The following is a 25039-nucleotide window of genomic DNA, read 5'->3' on the forward strand; positions in this document are numbered from 1 at the left end:
ACTTCTTTTTTTATATTTGGTGAATTTGAATCGGTATAATATGTCATTATGTAAAGTTTATTTTATATTAATTAATGGATACACACGGTACGAAAGAACTCAAATATTTATCCATTTATATATCCAATAAATAACAGAATAGGTAACGAACGAATATTTTTCGGACCAAATCAATGATGTATAAACATTGTTCTTATCCTACCCACTCCATTTTCATTCTTATATACAATGTCGGAACATTAGAGTTAGGGGCAGGACAATTAATTGATATTTTATGTACGCTACACCTTTGTGCCTCAGAACAGACTTGTCAAGTTATCCGGAGTTTTATTTCTAACTTGTTTTCATAGTATTTCAACTTTTATCTATCTTCTATCAAACTAAACTCAATCTCTCCTTCACTATATATATTTTCTTTCTTTTTTCTACACAGCATCCATTTCTCGGCATTCAAACGGACAGTAAAATTGTCTATATACTCGTGAATCAAATGTCAAGCACAAGCGTGAAGATGCATAAAACAACATGAAAATGAAAATGTAAAAGCAACTCCAACTCCCTTCTCTTTCCGATCTCTCTAACTACAAAATAGCAGAGACCGAATGACAATGAGAAAAAAGCTTACTTTTATTAGTTAAAAGTAAAGGAAAAGGAAAAGTGCATGCATTTTTCAACTCTAGGACAAGCTCATGGAACTGACCCTTACGCAGTTTTACCTGCGAATTTGTACGTCAAAGTCACCGAATTAGCACACACAGATACACTTGTCTGCTTTCTCTGGCTTTAACTTGCGTCACGCAAGGAAATTGTCTTTAATTTCCAGATCATCACAAAGTTGCTGCATAAGCCACAGAGTCTCATCATCCCACAAACTCTCCATTGAGTCCCCACCAGCAAAAGGTAGCGTGATATTCCCCTGTTCCACGTCTCGATCATTCATATTTTCACACACTCCCGGAACTGAAACATTATTATGACCCATATCTTCAGGCTCTAAAGGACTCTCCAACTTGGCACTTGACGAACCGTGAAACCCGTTTTGGTGATGGAGCGAAGGAGTTGGGTTCGGGTGAAGTTCGAAGAGGGACACAGGGGGCGGGTGGTGAGTTTCCGATGACGGTTCAATGCGCTCAATCAAACGGGGCATCCACACGTAACGTAAGGCATCTTTGAACTGTTCACTGTCCACGTCACACTTCAGATTCCTTGCTTGCTTAAGCACACGAGTCCTCCAATAATTCTTTATTTCGTTGTCCGTTCTACCGGGAAGATGCCGAGCAATTTTCGACCACCTACGAAAATATTATATAGCGCACTAATCAACGTCTTCACGAGGATTTCTCTGTTTTTTATTCCATGTTATCCACTAACTCGGAAATGAGAAGAAGAAAAAAAAAAGAACAAGAATATATTAACCGGGAACATGTTCCAGTTTAATTACCTATTGCCCCACCGAGAGTGAAGGTCCAGAATGGTTATCTGTTCCTGGAGTGTTATATTTCCACGACGAACATCGGGCCGCAAGTAGTTTAACCATCTCAGCCTGCAACTTTTCCCTGATCTCTTAAGGCCTGCACACGTTTAATTTTACATTATTACAAAAATAACTTCATCTATTTTAGAATCGATAATGCTGAGAGTGTTTAGTTTGATAGCGTAGAGTATAATAAGTGCCTGCACAGCGTGCGACGGAATTCCAGCGACCGTCGCCGTGGGTGGCGACGTAATTTTGGAGAAGAGTGTCCTCTTCAACGCTCCACGGACCTTTTCTAGTGTCTTCACTATTCGCCTCTTCTGCGGACCGTGATTTCTTCATGTTAACATCCATTATGTCTCTTATTTATATATAGGAACTCAAATTCTTAACATAGTGAGAGCATAGTGTATAGGGATGAGACATACATATACTTTGGAAGATGAGTGTAAGTGAGCGATATATTCCGTGGGGATGAGACAAGACAAACTAGGAATGAAGGAGATGGTTGTTTTGGTCTTGTTCTTCCAGTGTCAACAACTATAAATAGCTCCCAGTTTCACCTTTCTTAGTGTCTGGTTTTTGGCATTTCTTTATCTCTTATTTAAGATAAAATTAACTTTATTTTTTCCACTCTCGTTTTCTCCCGTCTGACGAAGTATATGTAATAATAAATTTAATATTAATTTTGAAACTAAAATAAAAAATAACTATTTAAAAAGAAAACAAAGCATTACTGCTTGACACGAAGTTAAACCAAAATCTTGAAGACTAAAGATAACATAAAAGATAATAATTAAGAGTGAGATATGTCATTTTTTTTAGAAACATGTATCTATATTAAATGTAATGTAGATGTTTTTTTTTTTAGAAAAATTACAAATATATGTGTAATATATGTTAGGAGGCCACATTCGGTGTACATACAGGGTCCAAAAGCAAACGTAGATCACTAATCACCCATTTAGTTAATTAGAATCGTGTTAATACAGGCCTAATTCCACAAGTCTCTATAAATAGGTTGACATCCCATAGATTTAATAGATTGATATACGACATCTACAAAAGAATATCAACAGCAAGATTACAAGTGATTGAATAACCTCTAAATTTATATTAAAATATGTTGAATATTACATTAAAATTAAATTTTAAAATATTATAGAAAGTGTGAAACATGTTTCATCATAGTATACATTAAATGTAACATGTTATTTGCAACTTTGAACTTATCTAGTGGTGAAGGAGAGTAATAATCCACCCTTCCATTCTCTTAGACTATTGGTCTTGCTCATTTCATGTATAGTGTAATTAATTATTGACTATGTAAGTTAAATAGACGTTTACCAAATGCAATTTGGTATAATCCACTATAGTTACAATCCAGTGACTAAGATTGAATTAATAACATAAGAATATCTTTTTATCAGTCTAACATAACATAATATGACATTAAAAGTTCAATCTTCTTTGTCGTATATGTAAACATGCAATTTAATAAAACAAAAAAGACATTTTACTAATTAATACTTTATCAGATTTTCTTTTATACTATACATAATTTTGTTTTCTTACTTTGGTATCAATTATTATCTATTATAAAATAAGATATTTTATTTTTAACTCATAATTATATTGTTAAACATTTTACAATAAGTGCATATTTTAAAATAGTTAGGATACTTTTGTTAGTCATATGTATTTTTACAGTGATAATCGGGATTAAATTGTTGGATTTATCAAGGAGGAGGTCACTGAAAAGACACAATACCATTTGAGCCCAACCATACAAGGGATTCAGATCAGTCTCTATAAAAAACCTTAAGGCATTGAGTTAATGAGTCTTTGACTTTTATACAGTCCCTTCCACATAAGGGGAGGACACGCTTACTTGAAACCTTTCACCAAGAAAACTTTCGATATATGGACCATTATACTCGTCTAAGTCGGTCATCAAGACAAATAATCAACTCTAATACCACCGTTGGGTCTATCAAAGAGGAGGTTCACCTAGGAGATACACACCAATGACATCTGAGTCCAACCATATAAAGAATTGACACCACTCTCTACCAAAAACCTTAAGACAATGTGTTAGTAGGTCTTTCATCTTTATACATTGTTCTACTTTCTCATTTCTATCTAATGTGGGACTTGGACTCATACTTGAATTTCTAACATAAACTAAATTAAAATAATTATAATATTTAAAACTAATTAGAATAATTAAGGACCAGATATATTATTTTAATTTGCTTGTCCATATATACTTAGAATTTATATATTTTAATTTGAAAGAATTAACCTGATAATTCATAAATGTTTAAAATATGCTATATATAAAATTAAAATAACTAAATAAATTTAAATTAAGTACACTATTTATGACTTTTATATATTATTTTAAATTTTGTATAAACATTTCAAATTTTAAAGTGTTCGTATTGTGTTATAACTTTGTTCAATAAATCAAGATAAAATGATACAAAAATAATATTTAACTTCTACTAATTAGTGTAAAAATATATCATGGACATAAGCATCAAAAGTTGAATATGATAAAATCAAGGAACGTGAAAATTATATCTTTTATTGTTATTGACTTAATCAAAATATTAGATTAATATATATAGATCATTGTCCAAAACTTTATGATTTCAATTCAATTTTTAAAATACTATCATAATAAAGTAATTAAAATTCAAAGCAATTGTTTAGTTAGTACAAAAATGTGTTTATTTTATACAATGAGTTACACTAAGAAGTAGGATTAGATCATCTCTTCTATTCCTTCTCCGTAGCTTTATTCAGACAGTAGACTTTATCGTTGTGATTGTTAATCGTTGTCACTGTCACAGTAAAAAATTATAAACAATATAAAAGTCGTTCCAAAAATCAAAATCAATGAGTATTACTTCGGACTATAATGCACTGAATACTACATTTGTAAGTCCCAAACAAAAAACACTATGTTTCACAGTGTTTCCTATGTACCATCCTATATATTGTGTAATGAGACAGTTGGCTTATGGAAAAGTGGAATGAATCCAAATCTAAATCTTGCTAAAAATTCAAAAAGTTCATGTGAATTTTCTTCGACATAATTCTATAAACATTTTAAAAATTAATATTTATTTAATAAACATTTCATCCAGTGTATGTTTTCTTATATAAACTTTTTCACAAATTACATATTTACAAACACTTTTAAAATGACAATACTATTTAAAATATTTTTTTTTAAATTATGCAGAAATGTGTGAAAAAGAAGAAAAATGTTTAAAATAAGTTGAGTGTTTGAATTTATTTAGTTAATTATCATAGGTAAAATAAAGATTATTTATATTTTTCAGGAAAATTAAAGATAAATTTTTAATTGGATGATGTTGAGACTAACAACACCTATAACATAAATCTTTATTTGTATTAAATTTTTAATTAGGTTAAAGACAAGAAAAAGTTAATTTTAATTGCATTTATTCTTAAGTGGTTGTAGGTATTACTATTATATTATCAATGAGATCTGAATCACAAATACTCTAACACCTCCCAATTTCTCCCATTTCAATATCAAAACTTATCTATAGAAAATATATGATCACCCACCCTAAATTTATCCCTGCTCCAGCCTTAACAATGAAACCACAGATTTTGGGTTTATTATAATTGTATATGTGAACAGATTACATCGTATATTTAATAATATATTTTTATTTGAATAAATATTTTAAAATAAAATAAATCCTTTAAATTACAACCCATAAACAATTTCATCTTTTACTCCTCAATATATTTAACCATATTTGTATATTTTTTTAATCATTAAAATTTTTAAGATTTACAATTTACAATTTAAGTATCAATTTTATTTATAAATACGATAAATTTCTTTTATTTTAAAATAATATTAGCATAGAAAATTGGGACTTTTGGAAATAACGGTCAGTTTGAGAAGAAAGCAAAAATAAAACAATTAATTAACTGGTGAATGAATGAGCTCAAAGTTCATCCAGAATAAATGCCAAGACCAAACAAACTTAATACGTATAATGGTGGGTTAGTTATAGTTTAGTGCAGTTTTAGTTTTGCAGTTTTTCCCTTACTTACTACCTTTAAAAAAAAGTGTGTTATAGTTACTTTTAAATAGAAAAAAAATATTGTTATTTTTGAAAAAAAAATGGTATGAAGTTACCTATTTCATTACATAAAAAAGATTATTTATATTTCTTAGGAATGGAACTATGTAATTAAAAAAGTCAGCAGCAGTAGCTACAAAAGGTATATATATACATATATTGTTAAAAAATCCAAAATATATAAAAACCTAATGTTGAATAAGACAATACAAGGTAAGGATTGTGTGCATTCTCTTTTAGTTCTAGGTAAACAATAACAGCAAATTAAAATTATATCTGAGAGTTAAGCAATTAATTACAATGATTTTAATTATTCTAAAAGTTATATTTACGATTAATAGCAATCTCAAAATATATATACATATCCTTTTTATTGACAAATTGGACGTTAAATTATTACATTCCAGGGTTAGAATAGTATAAATTTCAAGAAAGATATAATACTTTCCAGACCTGTTCCCATTGGCAAAAGACAAGGATTAATTAAATAGAAAGCGAGAAAAGAGAATAGATCCATTGACTGCTTTTGCACATTAATATATAATCATTAAATTTTTAAAATTCGACCTGCATACATATCAATACATAGTAAATGTATTTCTCGTAGTAAGCTACTGAACCATCTACTCTTAGCATTCATGTTTTCCTCCACAAGAAATTTGTTTGTGACATTTTATTATTTAAATATATTTTCTTTATTTTGTCTCACATTTCAAGGATTTGATACTTTTCTGTAGAAATGTTTCTTCCACATGTTTTATATATTATTAGAAAGTGGAATTTGAGAGCTGAGGATAATGGTCAAAGTCTGAGAATTAAAAATAATTGCAAATCTAACGGGGAAAGGATGAGCATTGAGCACAGAAAGTTGATCGAGAATAAATCCCATGATCAAAACAAAGCAAGAATTAACATAGATGGTGGATTTGTGATAGTCCAATTATTCTGTTCTGGTCAAAAAACTTTTTTCTGGATCTTATATTTATTCTCCCTACTCATTCAGCATTGACTACACATTCCTGCATAGTGAAAAGGAGATACTATTTTTTCAGTACCGTAAATTGACCCAAAATACACACAGTTATATATATATAGCAACATCCTTATAAAGTACACACTACCAACTACGAATTGTTTGTTTGTTCGTATAATATTTTATTAAATCATTTGCTTTCAACTAATTAAAAATTAAGGAAGCTAGCTTAATGTTAAGCGATGCATGGAAGCTACAAACAGATATGTGACAAATTATTGTCTTTCAATTTGTATATACATATTTCAATTTTTCCACAAACGTTTGATTTATTTGATCACTTTATATTAAGAATAATGGAACGGTTCGAAGTTCCACATCGATTAGAGATAAAACAAAATTATAATATATAAGTGGTGCAAATCTTATATTATAAATTGGTTTTGTGGAATTGAGTTAGATTTTAAAATCACTTTTTAATATGGTATCAGAGCTCGGCGTGAAAGAGTGTGTTGGAAGTTTGGAATGTCTTGAAAGTCTCATATTAACTAGATATAAGACCAAATTGGTAATAAAATGATGGAAGACCATGTAGAAAAAATGCACTTCTATGTAATAGAGATAAATTAAGCTCATGACCTGTTATGAGAAGCAGTTTATTAAAGTTTAGGGTTAAATTGTGATGCTGTTCCAATTTTCTTGCAAAGATAGGTGTGAAGATTAATTGTGTATTTTTATTCCATTTCTTCCGTATACAAGAAAGGTACAAAACCGTACTGTTTGGAAAATTGGTATGTTATTGATGTGTGTTGCCTTTGATGGTATGGTGTCCTTGTATGTGTGTAAATATATATTCTGCTTCCTTATTCTGATCTCCCACTATGGTTTCACTGTGTTTGGTGGAAACAGCAATTGTATTAGGATTCTTTCGCCGACAGCATCTACACTTGTTTGTCTACTCATAACTATTACACACCAAATTTTAATTATAACAATTTTGATATCATATTAATAAATAAATTTTAAGTTTAATTTAATATTATAAAATTAATATATATATATATATATATATATATATATATATATATATATTTATTGTAATTACAAAGTAGAAAATACTATGTAAAGACTCTTTTACTTCCTAGCTTTTTATACTCGGTATTCATCTTCTAACTCTTTTTCATCCTCTTAGTATTTGCCTTCTATAGAGTGGACGTTAATTTTGGAAAAAATTGTTTTAGGCTTAAGTTAGTACTCAAAGTCAGAAATTTAGTAAAAATGTGATTAATGTTAAAAGTAAAGTCTAAACTTTATATATATATATATATATATATATATATATATATATATATATATATATATATATATATTTTGTTAATTGTGGGTCATTAACTAAATGAATTAAGATATTGGCCAACTAACCTAATAACCATTTTACCTATATGGTGGTGTCTAGCTAGTTTTGGTTAAGTTAATGGTTTATCAATGTCTTCAACAAATACAAGTAAATGTCGTTAGAGATAACTAAGTTTTAGTGGACAATACTTAACAAAGTATTAGGTTTTTTTATTGGGTACACAGTACTCAATATCCGACACTCTAAACTTGACACTTGAGACTCAACAATCATCATATATATACTTACTCTTTTAACAAACAAAATATTAATCTTTGACGAACAATCTTCAATATATAACTTAACCTACAAAATATTTTGTGTCTATGCAACCTCTCTTAAGTATTCCTTATCCAATATACATTAAGCAATGAATTTTACTTATAGATTAACATTATCACTAATTTATATTGTATCCTTAGTATAAATATGATAAGAAGAGGTGAAATAGGTGTTTAGACGTAGAAGTGGTGAACCAAAATTTTGGCACATAGAGTGATTTGTACCTATATAGGTTTTGATTAGCCTATAAAGATGATTGGTTGAGTGTTGAGTTTGTGGTGAAAGAAAGAGGTGCGTGAGAATGGAAGAAAGGACGTAGGAATATCAGTTAGTATCGTGGTGATTTGAATGTTCAGTGCAAGTGAATGGGCACATTGGTCAAAACGTGTCACTCAGTTGAAGGAATACAGTTCTCTGAATGAACAAAATATGGAAACGTGTGTGAGTGCAGGTGTAGAGAAACAGTTGAGAAATTTGTAGGTGTCAAGAATTTGAGCTCCCCAGTTGGTGACAGTGAATTATGGTAGGCCCATTTGGTCGCTAAAACGTGATTTGTGTTCGTATATGAACACTACAGTAATTCATTTTTATTCATTCCTTCATGTCACAAATATCCTCATTCCTCACTCAATAGGACCAAACACAACAGACCAGCCCCAAATTTTATTTTCGTTACTTCATACATTTCACGTACTCTTAATTTAATCACATTTATTCTTCACGCTACGTTTTATTTTATTTTTCAATGAATAGCTTTACAACTACAAAAATTGACCTAATGCCGGACATTTGTGTAGTTTATACAGCAAAAGATGTTGCTGTTTACTGATACTTTAGAAAGTTAAAAATGATAATATTTAATTGTCATCAATGAATTTACGAGCATAAGAGGAAAGGTGTCCCAGTTTACGAAAAAAAATTATTCTGTTTTAAGTTAAATTCTAAAGGTTATAAATGGAAAATTAGAAAAATATTCATGTAAAATTTTTAACTTTAAAACCTAAATTATTTTTACTTTTTTATGACTTTTCTTTAATTTTTTTTTTACATTTAATATATTTTTAATCTCTCAACTTAAATATGAAATTTGAATTAATTCATATCTCAAACTTTGTTGAACTTTTGTTCTTAAACATTAAAAATAAATGAATATAATATTTTTAAACTAATAATATTAAATTTTTTAATTTGTTAAATGATATTATAGAATGATATTTAAATTTAAACGTGTAAAAATAATATAAATGATTAAAAAATCAACCTAATATACATTTGACATATAACAAAAAAAATTAATAAAATTCATTTAAAATGATTATATTTATTCATTTTTAAATTTTGGATATCAAAATGTATTAAAATTTAATAAATAAATAAATTTTAATTTTACGTCTAAGTTTAAAAATTAAAAATATATTTAATTCTAAATTTTATATATTTTCTTCGTGAACTTATAGGTTCTGAAATAGTTGAGATGAGACTTAGCATAATGAAAGAAAACTTAAATCAAAATAATTTTTTATCGATTTTTAAAAAACCAATTTTTTCATATATATATATATATATATATATATATATATTATGATTATTATGTTTGATACATATTATATATTTTATGGTTTACTTAAGAGAATTTAAATTCTGTTATGATTTAAGTTATCTCTTTTTTAGGAATTTAAGTGCAACTTTTGTCACATAAAATTATTAAAATTGAGTAAAATCATTTATGTATGACGGTCTTTCAATGAAAAATTTTCACTATTGTCACGTGAAAAATTCAATGCTCTTCTTTTTCCAAATATCAATTTGAAGCATATGTGAAAAGTCGTCTCTTCTCTCTTCGTTATTTGATAATGTTGTTGTGTGATGTTGCTTTTGTAATTTGTAACATCCAAAAATATAGCATAATTATCATAGATTAATCACATATAATAATATGATAAATCAGTTTATAAAGAGTTAGTAAAGTATTTTAATCGTACAATTATCAAAAATAACCATAAAACTAAAAACTTTACATAGTAACATAAGTCTGATGAAAAAATATGGACATAAACCGAACGATGATACAACACCATGTATAAACCGATCGGTTTACAAAAGATAAGCTAATCTCATTGACCGAATGATCCATTCTAAAACTATATACAACTGATGACCGAGCGGTCCTAACCTAAGCAACAGGATCCTCGCCTTCTGCTCAAATCCACAGGATGATCATTGCAAAAGAAAAGGTAACCGGATGAACAAAACAAGACAAATCAAGAAAGTAGGGTAAGCTAATGTAATTTAATTATAAACACATCTATACATTTCATGCAATTTTAGTTCATACGAAACCGAACAATACATCATGCAAACACTGAATACAAATAATCACATACACACCGAACACTACAATTCACACACACACATACACACACACACACACATATATATAAACTGAACACTATGACTTGACCATCCGGATTGTATGAATATGTAGCTATAGTTGTCCTTGCACTTGTGGTAGTGTAACAGCTGACACCAATTAAGCTACTACCCAAGGTTAATCCCATAATACCTACCTCGGCACCCTGAGGTGGTAGGATCTCCAATTGAAATATCTCTCTCTATGTGAGAATGATACTCGTAGAATTTCAGGATGAACGTCAGCTTAACATATCCATATTCATACTTTACAATTCAATAACCATACACGAGACATTCCGCCTTGGAATTCTCTTCCACAGTATTTAAAAGTCAAAATTCTCATATTTAACATAATCTATCATTCATCAGTTATATTTTCATTCATAGAATAAAGAGAACATGTGAGCGTTGGAGACCGAACACCTTCACACTACCCAACCGAGAGGATCGAAACGGTTCATAAGAGACAATACAAAAGAAAATGACCGAACGCTATTATTGACCGACCACTATAGAAAGCCAACTACTAGGAACTTAGCCTAACCCGAAGAGCTTAAACTGAACACTCATAGCTCAAACCAAACTCTTAAAAACTTAGACCGAATGGTTTTACTGCACAAAGTACTTAGAGCGTACTGGATACTATATCCAGACCAAACACTATTTTAAATATCAGAACATTGTGGTTAGACCGAACGGTCATAAATAGATGACACCTCTAATAGACCGAACCTAGTTAATGATTGAGTACGGAACACAGCCGAATGGTCAACAAAACAAAATTATGAATAACACTTCTTAAACCAAAACAAGATATTTTTCTTAATTTCTAAACCTCCAAACTTGATTTCTAAGTTATTCTAAACTTATTCGACTTAACCTATTTCACACTGACCCCAACTCACATTTTCACATACTCTCTTTCCCAAACCAGAAATGACTGAACGTTTTACAACAGGAAACTCCAAACCAGTTCACAGGTCTTGGCCAATCACAGAATTTTAATACAATTCAATCAAACACACCATTATTCATACATGCAAGTATTCAAACAGAAATTCCAAACATAGAAGAAAACATTATTAAATTACTAGCTTCCTTTACCTTGAATAAACCAGACACTTCCTAAGCTTCCACCGTTTTGACTAACCAGCAACCACTTCTAAGCAACCTACTAAATTTCTGATCGGTGAAAAGGGACTAACCAGAGGATCAAAGACAGAAAAACAAATTCAGAGAGATAGATGATGAACACATGCAAGATGAACAGTGCTTGCATGTATCAGAAAAATATAGAACCTCACCGAACGAATGAGTTTACTTACCCACTTCACACAACAACTAGATTGATGGAAAGGAAACTCTTGCCACCAAGGAAGAACTCAGACACAACCTAGATGATGATCATAAGAAGGAGAAAGTTTCGTGGAGAGAAGAAGGAGAATTGTAGAGAGAAGGAGAAGAAACTTAGAAAGTTTGGAGAGAGGAGGTGCATGCAAAAAGTGCCTCAACGTTTGAAAAAATTACTTATATACTACCGTAAAAACCGATCGGCCAATCAGCTACACACATCTGTCTTCTACTTTTTGAATTTTCTAAATCCTTACACCTATACCTGGTTTCCATTCACTGATGATTTTAGTGGTCCTAACATAATTGCTTATCAGTTAATAACATTTAGTTTAACTCAACCACTGCTCATTTCTTTGAACATCATTCAACATATAAACAAACCCAATTATTTACGCTTATTAATTCAAATATAAAATATCATAAATTAACTCATAGTATGAACGTACCAAAACCCTTGACAAAATACACATTATAGAGTAAATCAAACATCGTTTACAACTAATAAAATATATATTTATGTATCGACCTGGCTTTTAGGCCCAGCTTGTCACAATAGACCGTCATTCTGGGCCAAAAGTTTTCTTCCCGTACCTTCATAATTTCTAACTGTACATTTTCAATTTTGAAAATGACATTTTAGTTTTTGTAAAATTAACTTTTGCATTATTTGCTTCAGAATTTTTAGAGCAAAGATATTTATAATAAGATTCTTGGAACAGAATTTATAGAATATGCTTTCTAAAACACGTGAAATGTATTTCAAAATGAGTTTTTCAGAAAAAAAAATTAGAATGTGTTTTCCAGAATATACATATACATATGTTACAGTCCAAAACATATATGATATTCTAGAACAATATTTCCAAAACAAGCTTATCTTCTTCTTCCTCTTCTCAAAGAGTGGAATGGTAACAATAGAGAACAAGGTGTGGTTGGAGTTGGCAGCAGCAATTATAGCAACAAGAATGATATGGTACAACAAGGAGGATATTTTAATGTTTTGATGTGATTATGGAGTACAGATACTAATCATGAGGTGCAGGAAAAAAGACCAATTTTGGGCTCTCAGAACCCAAGATATTATGCTGGGCCAAGTACCCATACACTAAAAGCTTTGGTATTCACACACAAGTTCATATCTATTATTTTCTGAAAAAGTACTCAAGCCGAACACAATTCCATCACAGCTAGTGCTAATGGATACTTGTTTACTAACGTTATGAATTTACAGTGTAGATAGTGAAAACTTTCATCGTGTATTATACACTTTGGAAATATCTTTTCTTTAATTACTGCTTTTAGAAGTTTAAAATAGATCGGCATTACTGCTTTTAGATGTTTAAAATAGATCTGCAGTTAATGCTACGCCCACGTTATTTTTTTAAGAAATTATCTTATAATAGTAATCAAATTAATTACTAAATAAATTATTATTTATATTAAAATAACATAAATAAAATAAGATTTTCCTTTTTAATATTACTTTATATAATTATGATATAAATAATATTTTTAAACAATATTCAACTTTAGAAGAATAACCAAATTAACCGTGATACATATTTTTGATAAAAATAAATTATATAATATCTAATTTAGTAGTTATTAAAAAGGATCATTTGAGATTTTTTATATATTTTTAATTTTATTTAGATAAATTTTTATTTGCAAATCGGACAGTGGATAGATACTACTATCCTTGTTCGACTTACTTATCAATCCTAATTGATTCAAATTTTAATAAATATAACTTTTTTCATATAATAAGAATAATGTAAAATAAAAATGATATTTTTGATACTCAAACTTTTTATATTTATTTAATATTATTTTTTATTTTTAAATAAAAAAGTTGATTTTTTGTGATATTTTTTTTCTTGTACGTGTCAAATAAATATATAAATGCATGTGGTAGAATATTTAAAAGTAAAATGTTTATAGTGTGAAGATTGTGGATGAAGAAGGGGAAGCATATAAAAAGATTTTGTGAAGTAATATTTTGCATTGATAAGGAAGGGGAAAGAGATTCCAAAAGTTCAAAATCTGATGTTGACATTCTGACGGTGGCTCAACACACCTACGTGCCATATCTACCATGAATTAGATACCATACCATACCATGGTCCCCCTTGTTTATCTAAATTTATTCCAAATTACAAGTCAATTATAATAAATATTAATACAAGATTAAAATTTTATTTAAGAATTGCTTGAAAGGACAAGAGGCACACATTTCGAAAACAGTGACTGACAGTTCTGTAGAAAACAATAAAACAATGAGTTCTGAGGAATCTTGTTGTAGCAGATTACTCTTGTTTCATGCGACATGCTTACACCACGTGGATTATTGAGTTGCTTGGTTCCTTACGCGTGGACTCTCGTAGTGTTACACTTCATTGCATGTAAATACATTTGTTGTTTTGTGCTTTAGTTGACGGAACCAAACAACCATGCTCTCTCATGAATGCTGCATATACTGTTTTTTCCAACTCCATCCCAAGATATAACGCAAGTCCAAAACTATCTAGACCACAATTTTATTAAGGTGTTGCAATCTAATAATAATGTATTAGATGCTTTTAAACAACATAACTTTTTTTAATGAATTAATTACGTCAAAACAACTTTCAGTCTAATTAGATCAAAACAACTTTTAATGAATTTAGTCTTTTATAAATGAACCTTATTCATTGTTTCGATGTCATTTATTAATGTCATTGGTAAAAAATAACATTAGAAAAATATCCAGAAAATTTATTAACCAAAAATAACATTGATGTCTTTGGTAAAAAATAATCACAGTAAACATTAACAAAACAATAACCACGACATATATCAATTGAAAAGAAATCTAGTTCACGTTTATAAATAAACATCTCAAACATCGCTTGAATAACCCAATTTATAGAGCGAAAAATAACAGTGATTTGCAATAACAACAACATCAACAAAATAATTCTAGCAGTATACATAAAAAAACTCACATTAATATCGATAAACAAACTCTAGTCAATGTCAATAAAAAAGTAGAACTCCCAATATTAATAAGAAACTCGTAAGTAAATCGAAAAACAACTCTTACTATTGTCTTCAAAATAATTTCAATAATTATTGATTGAAAAAAAAAACTCTTCATTGACATTAATTGAAAATAACTTTAATTGACCTAAATTGAGAAAGAATGTGTTTGACATAAAACAAAATAATAAGCATGACCGACTTTAGTCTAAAAGAAATCTTCAATATTTATCTAAAAATAATGTCAAAATCCAAATCAATAATTTTTTAATCTCAATTAAATCAACCACTAGAGAATATATATATATATATATATATATATATATATATATATATATATATATATATATATATATATATATATATTAAAAAAGAGAGATAAATTTGAAAATTTATAAAAAATGCAAATTCTTACCCCTTTAGATAAATTCTTAAATTATCAAATTTTAAGTAATCCATATTACTTACTCCTGTTATTAATTTGAAATTTTACCTAAATAACATATTTCATCTCGAAACATTTCAAATTTTCATCTATCCTCTTAAAATTATCTGTCAAGCTTCAATTAATATTCTTTTACAATATCAAAATATGTTATTTCTTTTACCATGGTAATATATTATTTTTCTAAAGTAAAAACTAAACAAATTGCTGTGAGACTTCGGAAAAACGCACCCAAACCCCTCCTGTCAGAATCATTAAAAACGCACCCAAAATCCCTCTGAACGGACGCCAGATGTTAAGCAACGAGGATCAGAAATCAGATAGTGGGATGCAGGTGTCAGCAGATGAGCGGACGTTCGTCTTAAGCAAAACTGAGTTTTTAGAAAAATCACGTCCCACTCTCTGCATGCATTTTCTCCTCCAAACTCTGATCTTTTCAAATTCTCCTCCTTCTCTCTAGAAACTTTCCCTTCTCTCTACCAAAACTCACCCTTTTTCTTTTCCGATCACCGTTCAGGCACCGTAGGAGCACTCCCGACGTCCCAAGCTTCGATTTAAGCCGAACAGTTCCGGATTCTGAAACTGGTAAGTTTCTCGTCCCTAGCTGTTCGTTCTTGTGAACATGCAAACCAAGCTCTGGTTGCATGCGTTCATCTTGTCTGAACCAATCTTGGTTTTCTGTAACTTGTTTTAGTTTGAAGAGTTGGTTGAGCGTTGAGGGTAGAAGAAATCGTATTTCCGCGAACTGAGTTTTGGTCTGTAGGACGTTCGTTCACACTAGAGGTAAGGAAAGCTTATCTAATTTAATTGTATGTTGTTTATACGTTCGTTGATAATGAATGCATGTTGCTGAGTGGTTGAAGGTATATGAAGTAGGATACTGATATGATTGTTTATGTGGAAAATGATTTATTAGTATGATATGGATCGTATGAAGTATGAAAATTGATTTGATATGTATTTTATATAGTTATGACATTATGTATTGAGAAATGAGTTGAAGATAAATGAATTTCTGGATATGAATTTCCCTATGATAATTTACGTTCGTCATTGAACGGTCCTTGACCGTTCGGTGTTCCTATTAAAATTGTTTAGAATTGAATTCTTTCATTTGGAAAGAATTCTAGTCGAGGACAAGCGTCTTCTTGTGATAGTACTGTACTTGAGCGTTCAGTCAAGCGTAGTTGCATCTGAGTATTCGGTGATAAATTAAAACCTTGTAAATATATGTATTTGTATATAGTAGTTATTCTTAAACACAATTCCGACAATATCTCATTTATAAATCTTTCTATTATAAATTTTAGTAGCTCTCGGTCTCACACCAAGCTCTCGAAATGAGTGGTGCTCGGTCTTATACCCATCGCTTGTACTCTTTTATAATTTATCAATCATAATGAAATAACGTCTGTCCAACTTCAGTAGAATTCCCTTTTACCGTGTTCGGTCATTGACTGGCATTGGGTTCTGTATATGAATTATTATAAGTATTGGTTTGAGCTCACGAGAGTCAGTTCATTTAACTAATTCATGTTGCAAGAAAGTTCGTCATATATTATATAATTGTATTTGGTTTATTCCTACGTCTAGCAGTAAACCTCTCGATCTTATTCTATTCTGGAACGGGATACTTCTCAGTCTCGTTCCTAGTGTTCATCCTCATTCCGAGTGAGGACTGAACGTTCGGTATTTGATGTTCTTGAAATTGGTGATAAAGATGAAATTAAAATGATGGATAATAAAAGATGAAGAGTATATGAAATGGATGAAAGGTTGTGAATTTTGAATGAGCGTTCTAGGGAGGAACGACTCATGTATGAATATTGGAATTTGTAAAGTATGACTGTGGTAATGTTAAGCTGTCGATTCATCCTGATGTTCCGTGAGTACTCGTCCTCATATAGAGAGGGGTAGGTCATGTGTGGGAACGGCAGGAGGTCCTAGTCCTTAGGGATACTTTGGACAGATAGGACTAACCTCGGGTGACAACTGATGAGAGTATTCCAGTTACTACACCACCCGGGTGCACGAACGTCGTAGCTACACAGATTTCATACAGTCCGGACAGTCAGTCTGTAGGATTTGTATGTTACGAATGTTGAATTTGCCTTGTGCATTTGATTGTTTGAAGTGTATGTGTATGCATGAATTAAATTACATAAGCTTACCCTGTGTTTTTCCTGTGTTATCTGGTTTTGTACGTCCGTCCTTGTCATTGCAATGATCATCCATGTGGATGTGAGCAGAAGGAGACGCGCTGTTGGAAGATGCGCTGGAAGAAGAAAATTTGTTAGAAGTGGAAGTGAAGACCGAGCAGTAGGAACGTTCGGTTAGCAGATGGTAGTTTTATTGTGAGGTGATCGTTCGGTCACCTCCTCTTTTGATTTTATCTGACCGTTCAGTAGGATCTTTTGTAAACCTTTCGGTCATGTTTTCCCTTATTGTGTACGGTTTAAATGAAAACCTTTATGTAAGGCCGTTCGGCCATGAACTTGCGTTGCTTAGTGTAAGACTGAACTGATATATTATTAAATTTAATTATTTCTAACATATGGTTTACTACTGTATTTTTGGGATGTTACAATTGTCTTGTTATTTATTTTATCTATTATTATTTTTATTATTTTTTACCTACTTGAATTATTTTAATAGAGTTTTATTTGCTACAATCATATATCCATGTTGTAATATTGACTTTAATCAAGATATAATCAGTTCATATAACTTTGATAATATGGTTATTTATGTAAGTAATTTGGTATAAATCAGTATATTAAATCAATTTTAGAATATTTATTATATTAGTTTTATAATTGATCTAATATTTATTTTAGTGCAATAGTAATGAGATGCATGGGTTAACACTGCAACATTGAGTATGAAGCTATCCTTGCGATGGTGGAATTTTAATGGACCAACATTGGTGATGAATAAAAAAATATTACATTGAAATAAAATGTGTTATAGCTTCAGAAAATAAGAAAAAAAAACTTTGTGAAAAGTAAAAAAAGGAATTTTGTATCTAATAAAAAGACTTATTAAATGGGTTGTTTTTTTTAATCAATATATATATTATATTATATTGATTTTCACTACAAAATTATTTAATATAATTTTTTTTATTTATAAAATTATTATCTTCAATTTAATTTAATAACTTGTTATAGTATGTTTATTTTTCACTAATATAAATATTGGAAGAAGACATGCATGCATCAACGTGCCAACGGAGGTCATCTTGTTAGGTGTAGGTGTAGGTGATATTGCTAGGTGTAGGTGTTGTCTGTATCCCTTTTTAACAACATACCACTTAAAAAAAAAAGAAATGGTTGTCAAAAAAAAAAAAGTTAGAAAAAGAGTACTAGGTAGAAGTGTGGTCTCAATATTTCTGTATTTTTTTAATTTCTTTTAATAAATTTTATGTGATGGTTTATAACTCATAGACTTTGGAGTGTTGAAATGTCAACTTTTGAATTTTTTTTCATAATAATTTTTTTCCCTGCTTGGGTTTAGCCTATGTTAAAATTGCTTAGTGTGTTGTATCATTGAAAATCTGAACTTTTGTAGTTAACCCTAACTCTAAATTTGTTAGAATCTGTTATTCAAAAATTTTTATATTATTTCCTAATATCTACTTATTTAAGTTAATATTGATCTGTTTTAATTGTTTACAATCAATGTAGTAAAATTTAGTAGTACATCACTATACATAAAGTTATTTTTTTATTTTTATTTCTGAATATTGTATTTATAAAAATTATGAAATTAATATGTATTATTTTGTTGTTAATGTCAAGTTTCATAAATTTAATTGATTTTCATTTTATTTATTGTAACTTACTTTTCGTTTTAGTTTACTTTTTTTTGGTGAGTGTGACTTCTCAGTGGCATTTGAACCATGAATTAGATGCCATGGTCCTTCTGGGATCACATATGCATCACTAAGGTCCAACTAACTGCTGTTTTTTTTCTTTGACGTAACTTCCCATCTTAGGTTGTTTCTCTAAATTTTGTTACAATTTTTATGTTTTAATGCTTCCAATTTCATTATTGCAAATTCAAAAAATACTTTTAATTTACAAATACAAGATCTATATACAAAATTAAAATTACTAAAATACAAAAAAAAAATATTACTCTCAATTAAGAAAAATATGTATCAAAGCATACATAATGGGATATTGTTTTGTCTGGAAAATTAGTGGTGTTTTGTCTGTAAGATCGAAGTGCAGTGAAATCAAAATCATTTAGTGAAATAATTAATTAAGATAACTCTATGAGAATAAATTTCAGCTTATATTTATTTGTCTAATCTGAACCCGACTTTAATGAGAAAAAAAAATTGTTGTTTTGATTAAGATCATGTTGCCCTTAGATATTTTTTTAACTTGTGAGAGTGAAACTGAAATCATATTCAACCATACATAAATATACAATGATAATGATTAAAATAAAATATTTATATTTATGAAGAAAAATAAAAATTTAAACCTTTTATCAGTGAAAATCCATGCACATACATATATTTTTTTTATGAATATAAAAATGGATATATAATTAAAAATTTAAGTATTATAACAAAATTAATTAGAAATTATACACATAAAATGTACATATAATTTTTTCATTAATTTTTATAACATTATAATTATACAATAGAAATATTTATATATTTTTGTAAAAAAAATAAATTATTTTAATTTTATTTAAAAAATCATTATTAAATTATATACTAAATAAATTTCAATTTTTACATATAGTCTTTTTACATAATAGAAATTGAAACTACAAACCTTTGTGGAGGTAAAAAAATATTAAACAAAAAGACTAATCAAACATTATTTATCATACTCAACATATAATCATACTCAATACGTTATTTATCATGGTAAATTTAGTTTTGTCCTAGAGAATGATTAAGTATTAAATAAATATATGTATAGAGTTGGATGTTAAATAAATTGAATATTTAATACATTTATTGATGTTTTTAAGTTAATAAAATCAATATAGTATTAAATATTGAATTGATTTAATTGAAATATAAATATATTAAAAACATCTAAATTTTTTAGTCTAAAATTAAAATTATTATACCATCACCCTTTTTTACCAAACCAATATGATTTTTTTATTACATTATTAACACTTGGTGAACTCAATAATAGAATGAATGAGAAAATGAGAAATGATTAGATATAACAATCCGAACATTAACAAGGTGGACGTTTAGCCCGTTCTCTTTAGTTTAATAACACTCGGTAGTTTAGTAATAAAATAGATGAAAAACTATAATATATAATACAGCAGTGAATCGTATATCACATCCATATAGTCTTTTTGTTAACTTATTAAAAAATTGTTGAGTATAAAAAGGTAGTACTTTATAGACCAGTAACCTCTGTTATTTAATTATTCAAATACAATTCAAAATTATACTTTAATCTTTTCTTTTTCTTAGAGTTCATGAATCTAACCATTTATTTGTACTAAAGATTCCAAACAGTATATTTTTTTTGTCAACAAATGTTTCAGTTTTTGATTGATAAATATTTTTTATATATTATTATTATTATAAAGGATTATTGATTTGGTGTGAAATTATGTATATGTCGATGGCAATTCTAGTCCACTAGAATCCTTGAGAGTCCCAGCCTATTCCAGTGTCTTCTACGTAGCACGCGGTCCTTACTCTATCCGGAACCTTCCCATAATAACTTTCAACCGTTAGATATTTCCCTAGGACACGTGCCAAACACAGATGCTTAGATTTCTTAAATTGCATGATCAAATGGAACCACAAATTGATCAAATCACATTAAGGTAAATCCTCAACACCCCTTCCATTTCTTTATATATCATCCCTTACCTCCTCCATCTTCCACCATCACAACTTCAATAATCCTCTTTGTTATTCTCTCACTCTCTCTCTCTCTCTAAGCACTTAACTTCTTTCTACCACTTTCACCAAACATGGCCCCTGAGCTTGTCCCCACCGTCACAAAATCCACTGCCTCCTTCACCAGCCCTACCACCCTGCCACCACGTGCTTATGTCACATTCCTTGCCGGAAATGGTGACTACGTAAAAGGGGTGGTTGGTCTTGCCAAAGGCTTGAGAAAGGTCAAAACAGCCTACCCACTGGTGGTGGCGGTCCTTCCTGACGTGCCAGAAGAGCACCGTAAGATTCTTAAATCTCAGGGCTGTATCGTCCGTGAGATTGAACCCGTTTACCCACCAGAAAATCAGACCCAGTTCGCTATGGCTTATTACGTCATCAACTATTCCAAGCTCCGTATATGGGAGGTAACGTAAATTATTACTATTATTATTATTTTTTTTTTCAGATAGAATTTATGATTATTAAAGTTTTATATACTTTAAAATAAAGTAAAAGTTTACTGGAATTGTATCATGGTTACTGCAGTTTGTAGAATACAATAAGATGATATACTTGGACGGAGACATTCAAGTGTTTGAGAATATAGACCACTTATTTGACCTACCTGACGGTCAGTTTTATGCTGTGATGGACTGTTTCTGCGAGAAGACATGGAGTCACACTCCTCAGTACAAGGTTGGGTATTGTCAGCAGTGTCCAGAAAAGGTGCAGTGGCCCACTGAATTGGGCCAGCCCCCTGCTCTTTATTTCAACGCCGGCATGTTCGTGTTTGAACCTAGCATGGCCACTTACCACGACTTACTGAAAAGGTTGAAAGTCACTACTCCCACATCGTTTGCAGAGCAGGACTTCTTGAACATGTACTTCAAGGACATTTATAAGCCAATTCCTCTGACCTACAACCTTGTTCTCGCCATGCTTTGGCGTCACCCAGAAAATGTTAACCTTGAGGAAGTCAAGGTTGTTCACTACTGTGCAGCGGTATGGGACTAAACATTGGTCTAACCTAACATATAATTTAATTAATGAATATACAGTCTAATTAATGAATATTTTGTTGTGAAATACTTTTAGGGGTCAAAGCCTTGGAGATATACTGGAAAAGAAGAAAATATGCAGAGAGAGGACATAAAGATGCTGGTGCGTAAATGGTGGGATATCTACAACGATGTTTCGCTTGATTACAAGCCATTAGGAGCAAGTGAAGCTTCAGTAGATGGTGTTGACATGGAACCATTGGGACATCTATCAAAGGTTGTTCAACGTGTTCTTGCTGCACCTTCAGCAGCTTAGGTTGAAATACATATCATGTTCAGGATCATATGGTGACGAAAACAAAGTAAAAGAAAATTAAAACAAGCCAAGATTTAAGGTCTAATTTCTTTCTTTTTCTTTTCCCTGTAGATGCAGGGAGTGATCGTGCATTGCTTTTGAAAGAACCTCGCCACCATCTTCATCTTCGATGTGCATTTTGTTTTCTAAAAGACCTTTTTTTTTTTCTCAACCTTTGTTTTTTTTTCTTTGATCCAGCTTCTGTTAAAAAGGAGGTGGGGTCTGTTCATAATTGTCTGGATCTGGTTTTTGTCCACACAATGTGTTAATTATGTATATTTCTGCTGTCACCCTTTTCTGCTGTCACCGTTTCTTGTATGGACATCGTCATTGTAATACTTTTAGGGCAATGCTTAATTATGAAGGCAAAATGATATGTCCATTTTTATGGTCAGAGAGCCTTGTCTGTTTCATGTGAAATTATAAAATGCTTTCAATGTGATCACTCCATTTAAAATATACATTGCTTGATGAAGTAAAAGAGATTCTGTAGTGAGGAATGGTTTGAAACCCTTCTTCTTAACAAAAGTGAAATGAATTGCGCAACTGACATCACGTTTCATCTGTCCCCCACCTTGAAGCAAGAGTTTAGTAGAACAAGAAGCAAGACAAGAGACACACAAATCTCTTGTAGCATACATGTGTACTCAAATCAAGATATTCAACTATGTTAAAATCTCAAATGTGAAATGAATCATAGTACTTATTATAAAATAATACTTATTATCTTAAAATAACTGTTATAAGAACTTACAATTTATTAGTGTAAAATGTGTTAGTTTTGGAATAGTTGATCATATTGTAAGGATGAGTTGTATGATAAAAGCATCATCTTCTCACTTTGCTAAATGTGAAATAGGAGTTGATGTTTCAAGAAAAAATCAAGATGACAAAACTCAAGAGTTGAGTTTCTCATATAAAAAAAATGTAGAAGACATTAATTTTTCTAGTGAGGAGTTCATGATCAGCTGAAGACAAGAATTCATGATCATGATTCTTTTTAAATTCTAATCTCAAACAATTCTTGTTTGTTCTTATAAGAAACATTAACTGGGTCAATTTTGATCCACGTATTCAATTTTCCATTAAAAGTTTAGATGATTCTGTTCTTAAACTTAAAAAACTCAATTATCTGATTCTGACCTAATTGATGTTTGTATATTATCTTTCTAAAAGTGGTCTTTGATTTTTTGCAAATTAACTTTTCTTTATTCATATTTTCATATATTTTGCAATATTCTTTGATGATGATGTACTTGAAGTTTAAGAGGACTTTATGCATGGACACCAAATAGTAAATTGTTTTACTGAAGAAAATTCTCATTCTATTAATAATGCTCTAAACTTTATATCTAGTACTTGACATTACAAGTATCTTTCAATTTATAAAGTATTTGTTATGCAAAAAAATTTCTCCTATATTGATTGCTATGAAATTTCTAAACCTTAAAATACTTTATCCAATTAAACAATTTTTTTTATGAGCAAATAATTATATAATTATACTAGAATATATGAGATGTTCTAACTCATTTACAAAGTATATACATACATTGTTCTTCATCTACGTTACATATTCAGTATTCTTATGCAAAACTTAACAATATGACACTTATAATGTATGTATTCAATATCTGTCATGGTTGTCAAATACGGAACATGAAAAAAACAAAGCTATTATAAACTCTTCAAAAAACTGGTTGCATCAATAGGTTCCTCTGTTTTCACAAACCTTGACAGCTCCCACCGTATAGATATGTTTTCCTGACCAATATTGTAATGATCGAAGTTTGCTTTTCCAGATGCAATGTTTCCATTTTTAGCATGTACCTTGGGCTTTTATTCTCTTCCTTTTGTTTTGCATCTATAGTTCTTTGTATGTTGTAGTTTAATTTATGCCTTGATCGTTCTAGAAAAACCTACATAAAAATTAGAACAAAAATTCAATAGATTACCAATTTTATGTTTGTTTATCCCTTTACAACCTACTAGGCCTTGATTGTCCTAATTTCCCTTCTTTTCTTCAATACATTTTCACTCAACCTATACTAGTTTACTCAATTACATCTCAAAACCCAATACTACTAGAAGATTATTTCCTTGTGGCCTTAAACCATACCCACGTCTCTCAACCATATTCATGTATATGTAATTGTTAAAACATATTGAAAGGTGGCTACTTTACCTTTCGGAAGACCAATTTTAGTACATGTCTAGTTCAATACATCTTGATCCCTTTAGCGTCTACTAATAACATTTTTTTTAATGAATGTAGCAACACATTTATCTTATTAACTTAAGGCAATATATGAG

At 29.9% G+C, this 25039-nt stretch overlaps 2 protein-coding genes across 3 annotated transcripts; one reads left to right on the forward strand and one right to left on the reverse strand.

Moving 5' to 3' along the window:
* Window positions 1–439: 439 nt before the first annotated feature.
* LOC124836625 (transcription factor MYB2-like) lies at window positions 440–1979 on the reverse strand. The gene is made up of 3 exons (XM_047311801.2): window positions 1675–1979; window positions 1442–1571; window positions 440–1292 (listed from the first exon to the last, which is right to left on the reverse strand). Exons 1-3 carry the CDS (start codon window positions 1826–1828, stop codon window positions 794–796), a joined length of 783 nt encoding a protein of 260 aa, XP_047167757.2. The 5' UTR covers window positions 1829–1979; the 3' UTR covers window positions 440–793.
* Window positions 1980–21367: 19388 nt separating this feature from the next.
* On the forward strand, window positions 21368–23120 carry GOLS1 (galactinol synthase 1). Of its 2 annotated transcripts, none has more exons than XM_088091668.1 (4): window positions 21368–21798; window positions 21920–22375; window positions 22469–22687; window positions 22799–23120. In XM_088091668.1, exons 1-3 carry the CDS (start codon window positions 21466–21468, stop codon window positions 22685–22687), a joined length of 1008 nt encoding a protein of 335 aa, XP_087947794.1. In that variant the 5' UTR covers window positions 21368–21465; the 3' UTR covers window positions 22799–23120. The 2 variants fall into 2 exon arrangements, with proteins under 2 accessions (XP_087947794.1, XP_047167745.1); XM_047311789.2 differs by having other exon boundaries at window positions 21369–21798; window positions 22469–22648.
* The last annotated feature ends 1919 nt before the right edge of the window (window positions 23121–25039 follow it).

The sequence above is a fragment of the Vigna umbellata genome, chromosome 5, assembly GCF_029865625.1.
Source record: "Vigna umbellata cultivar VRB3 chromosome 5, Vumbellata_1.0, whole genome shotgun sequence".
Taxonomy (NCBI): Eukaryota; Viridiplantae; Streptophyta; class Magnoliopsida; order Fabales; family Fabaceae; genus Vigna; species Vigna umbellata.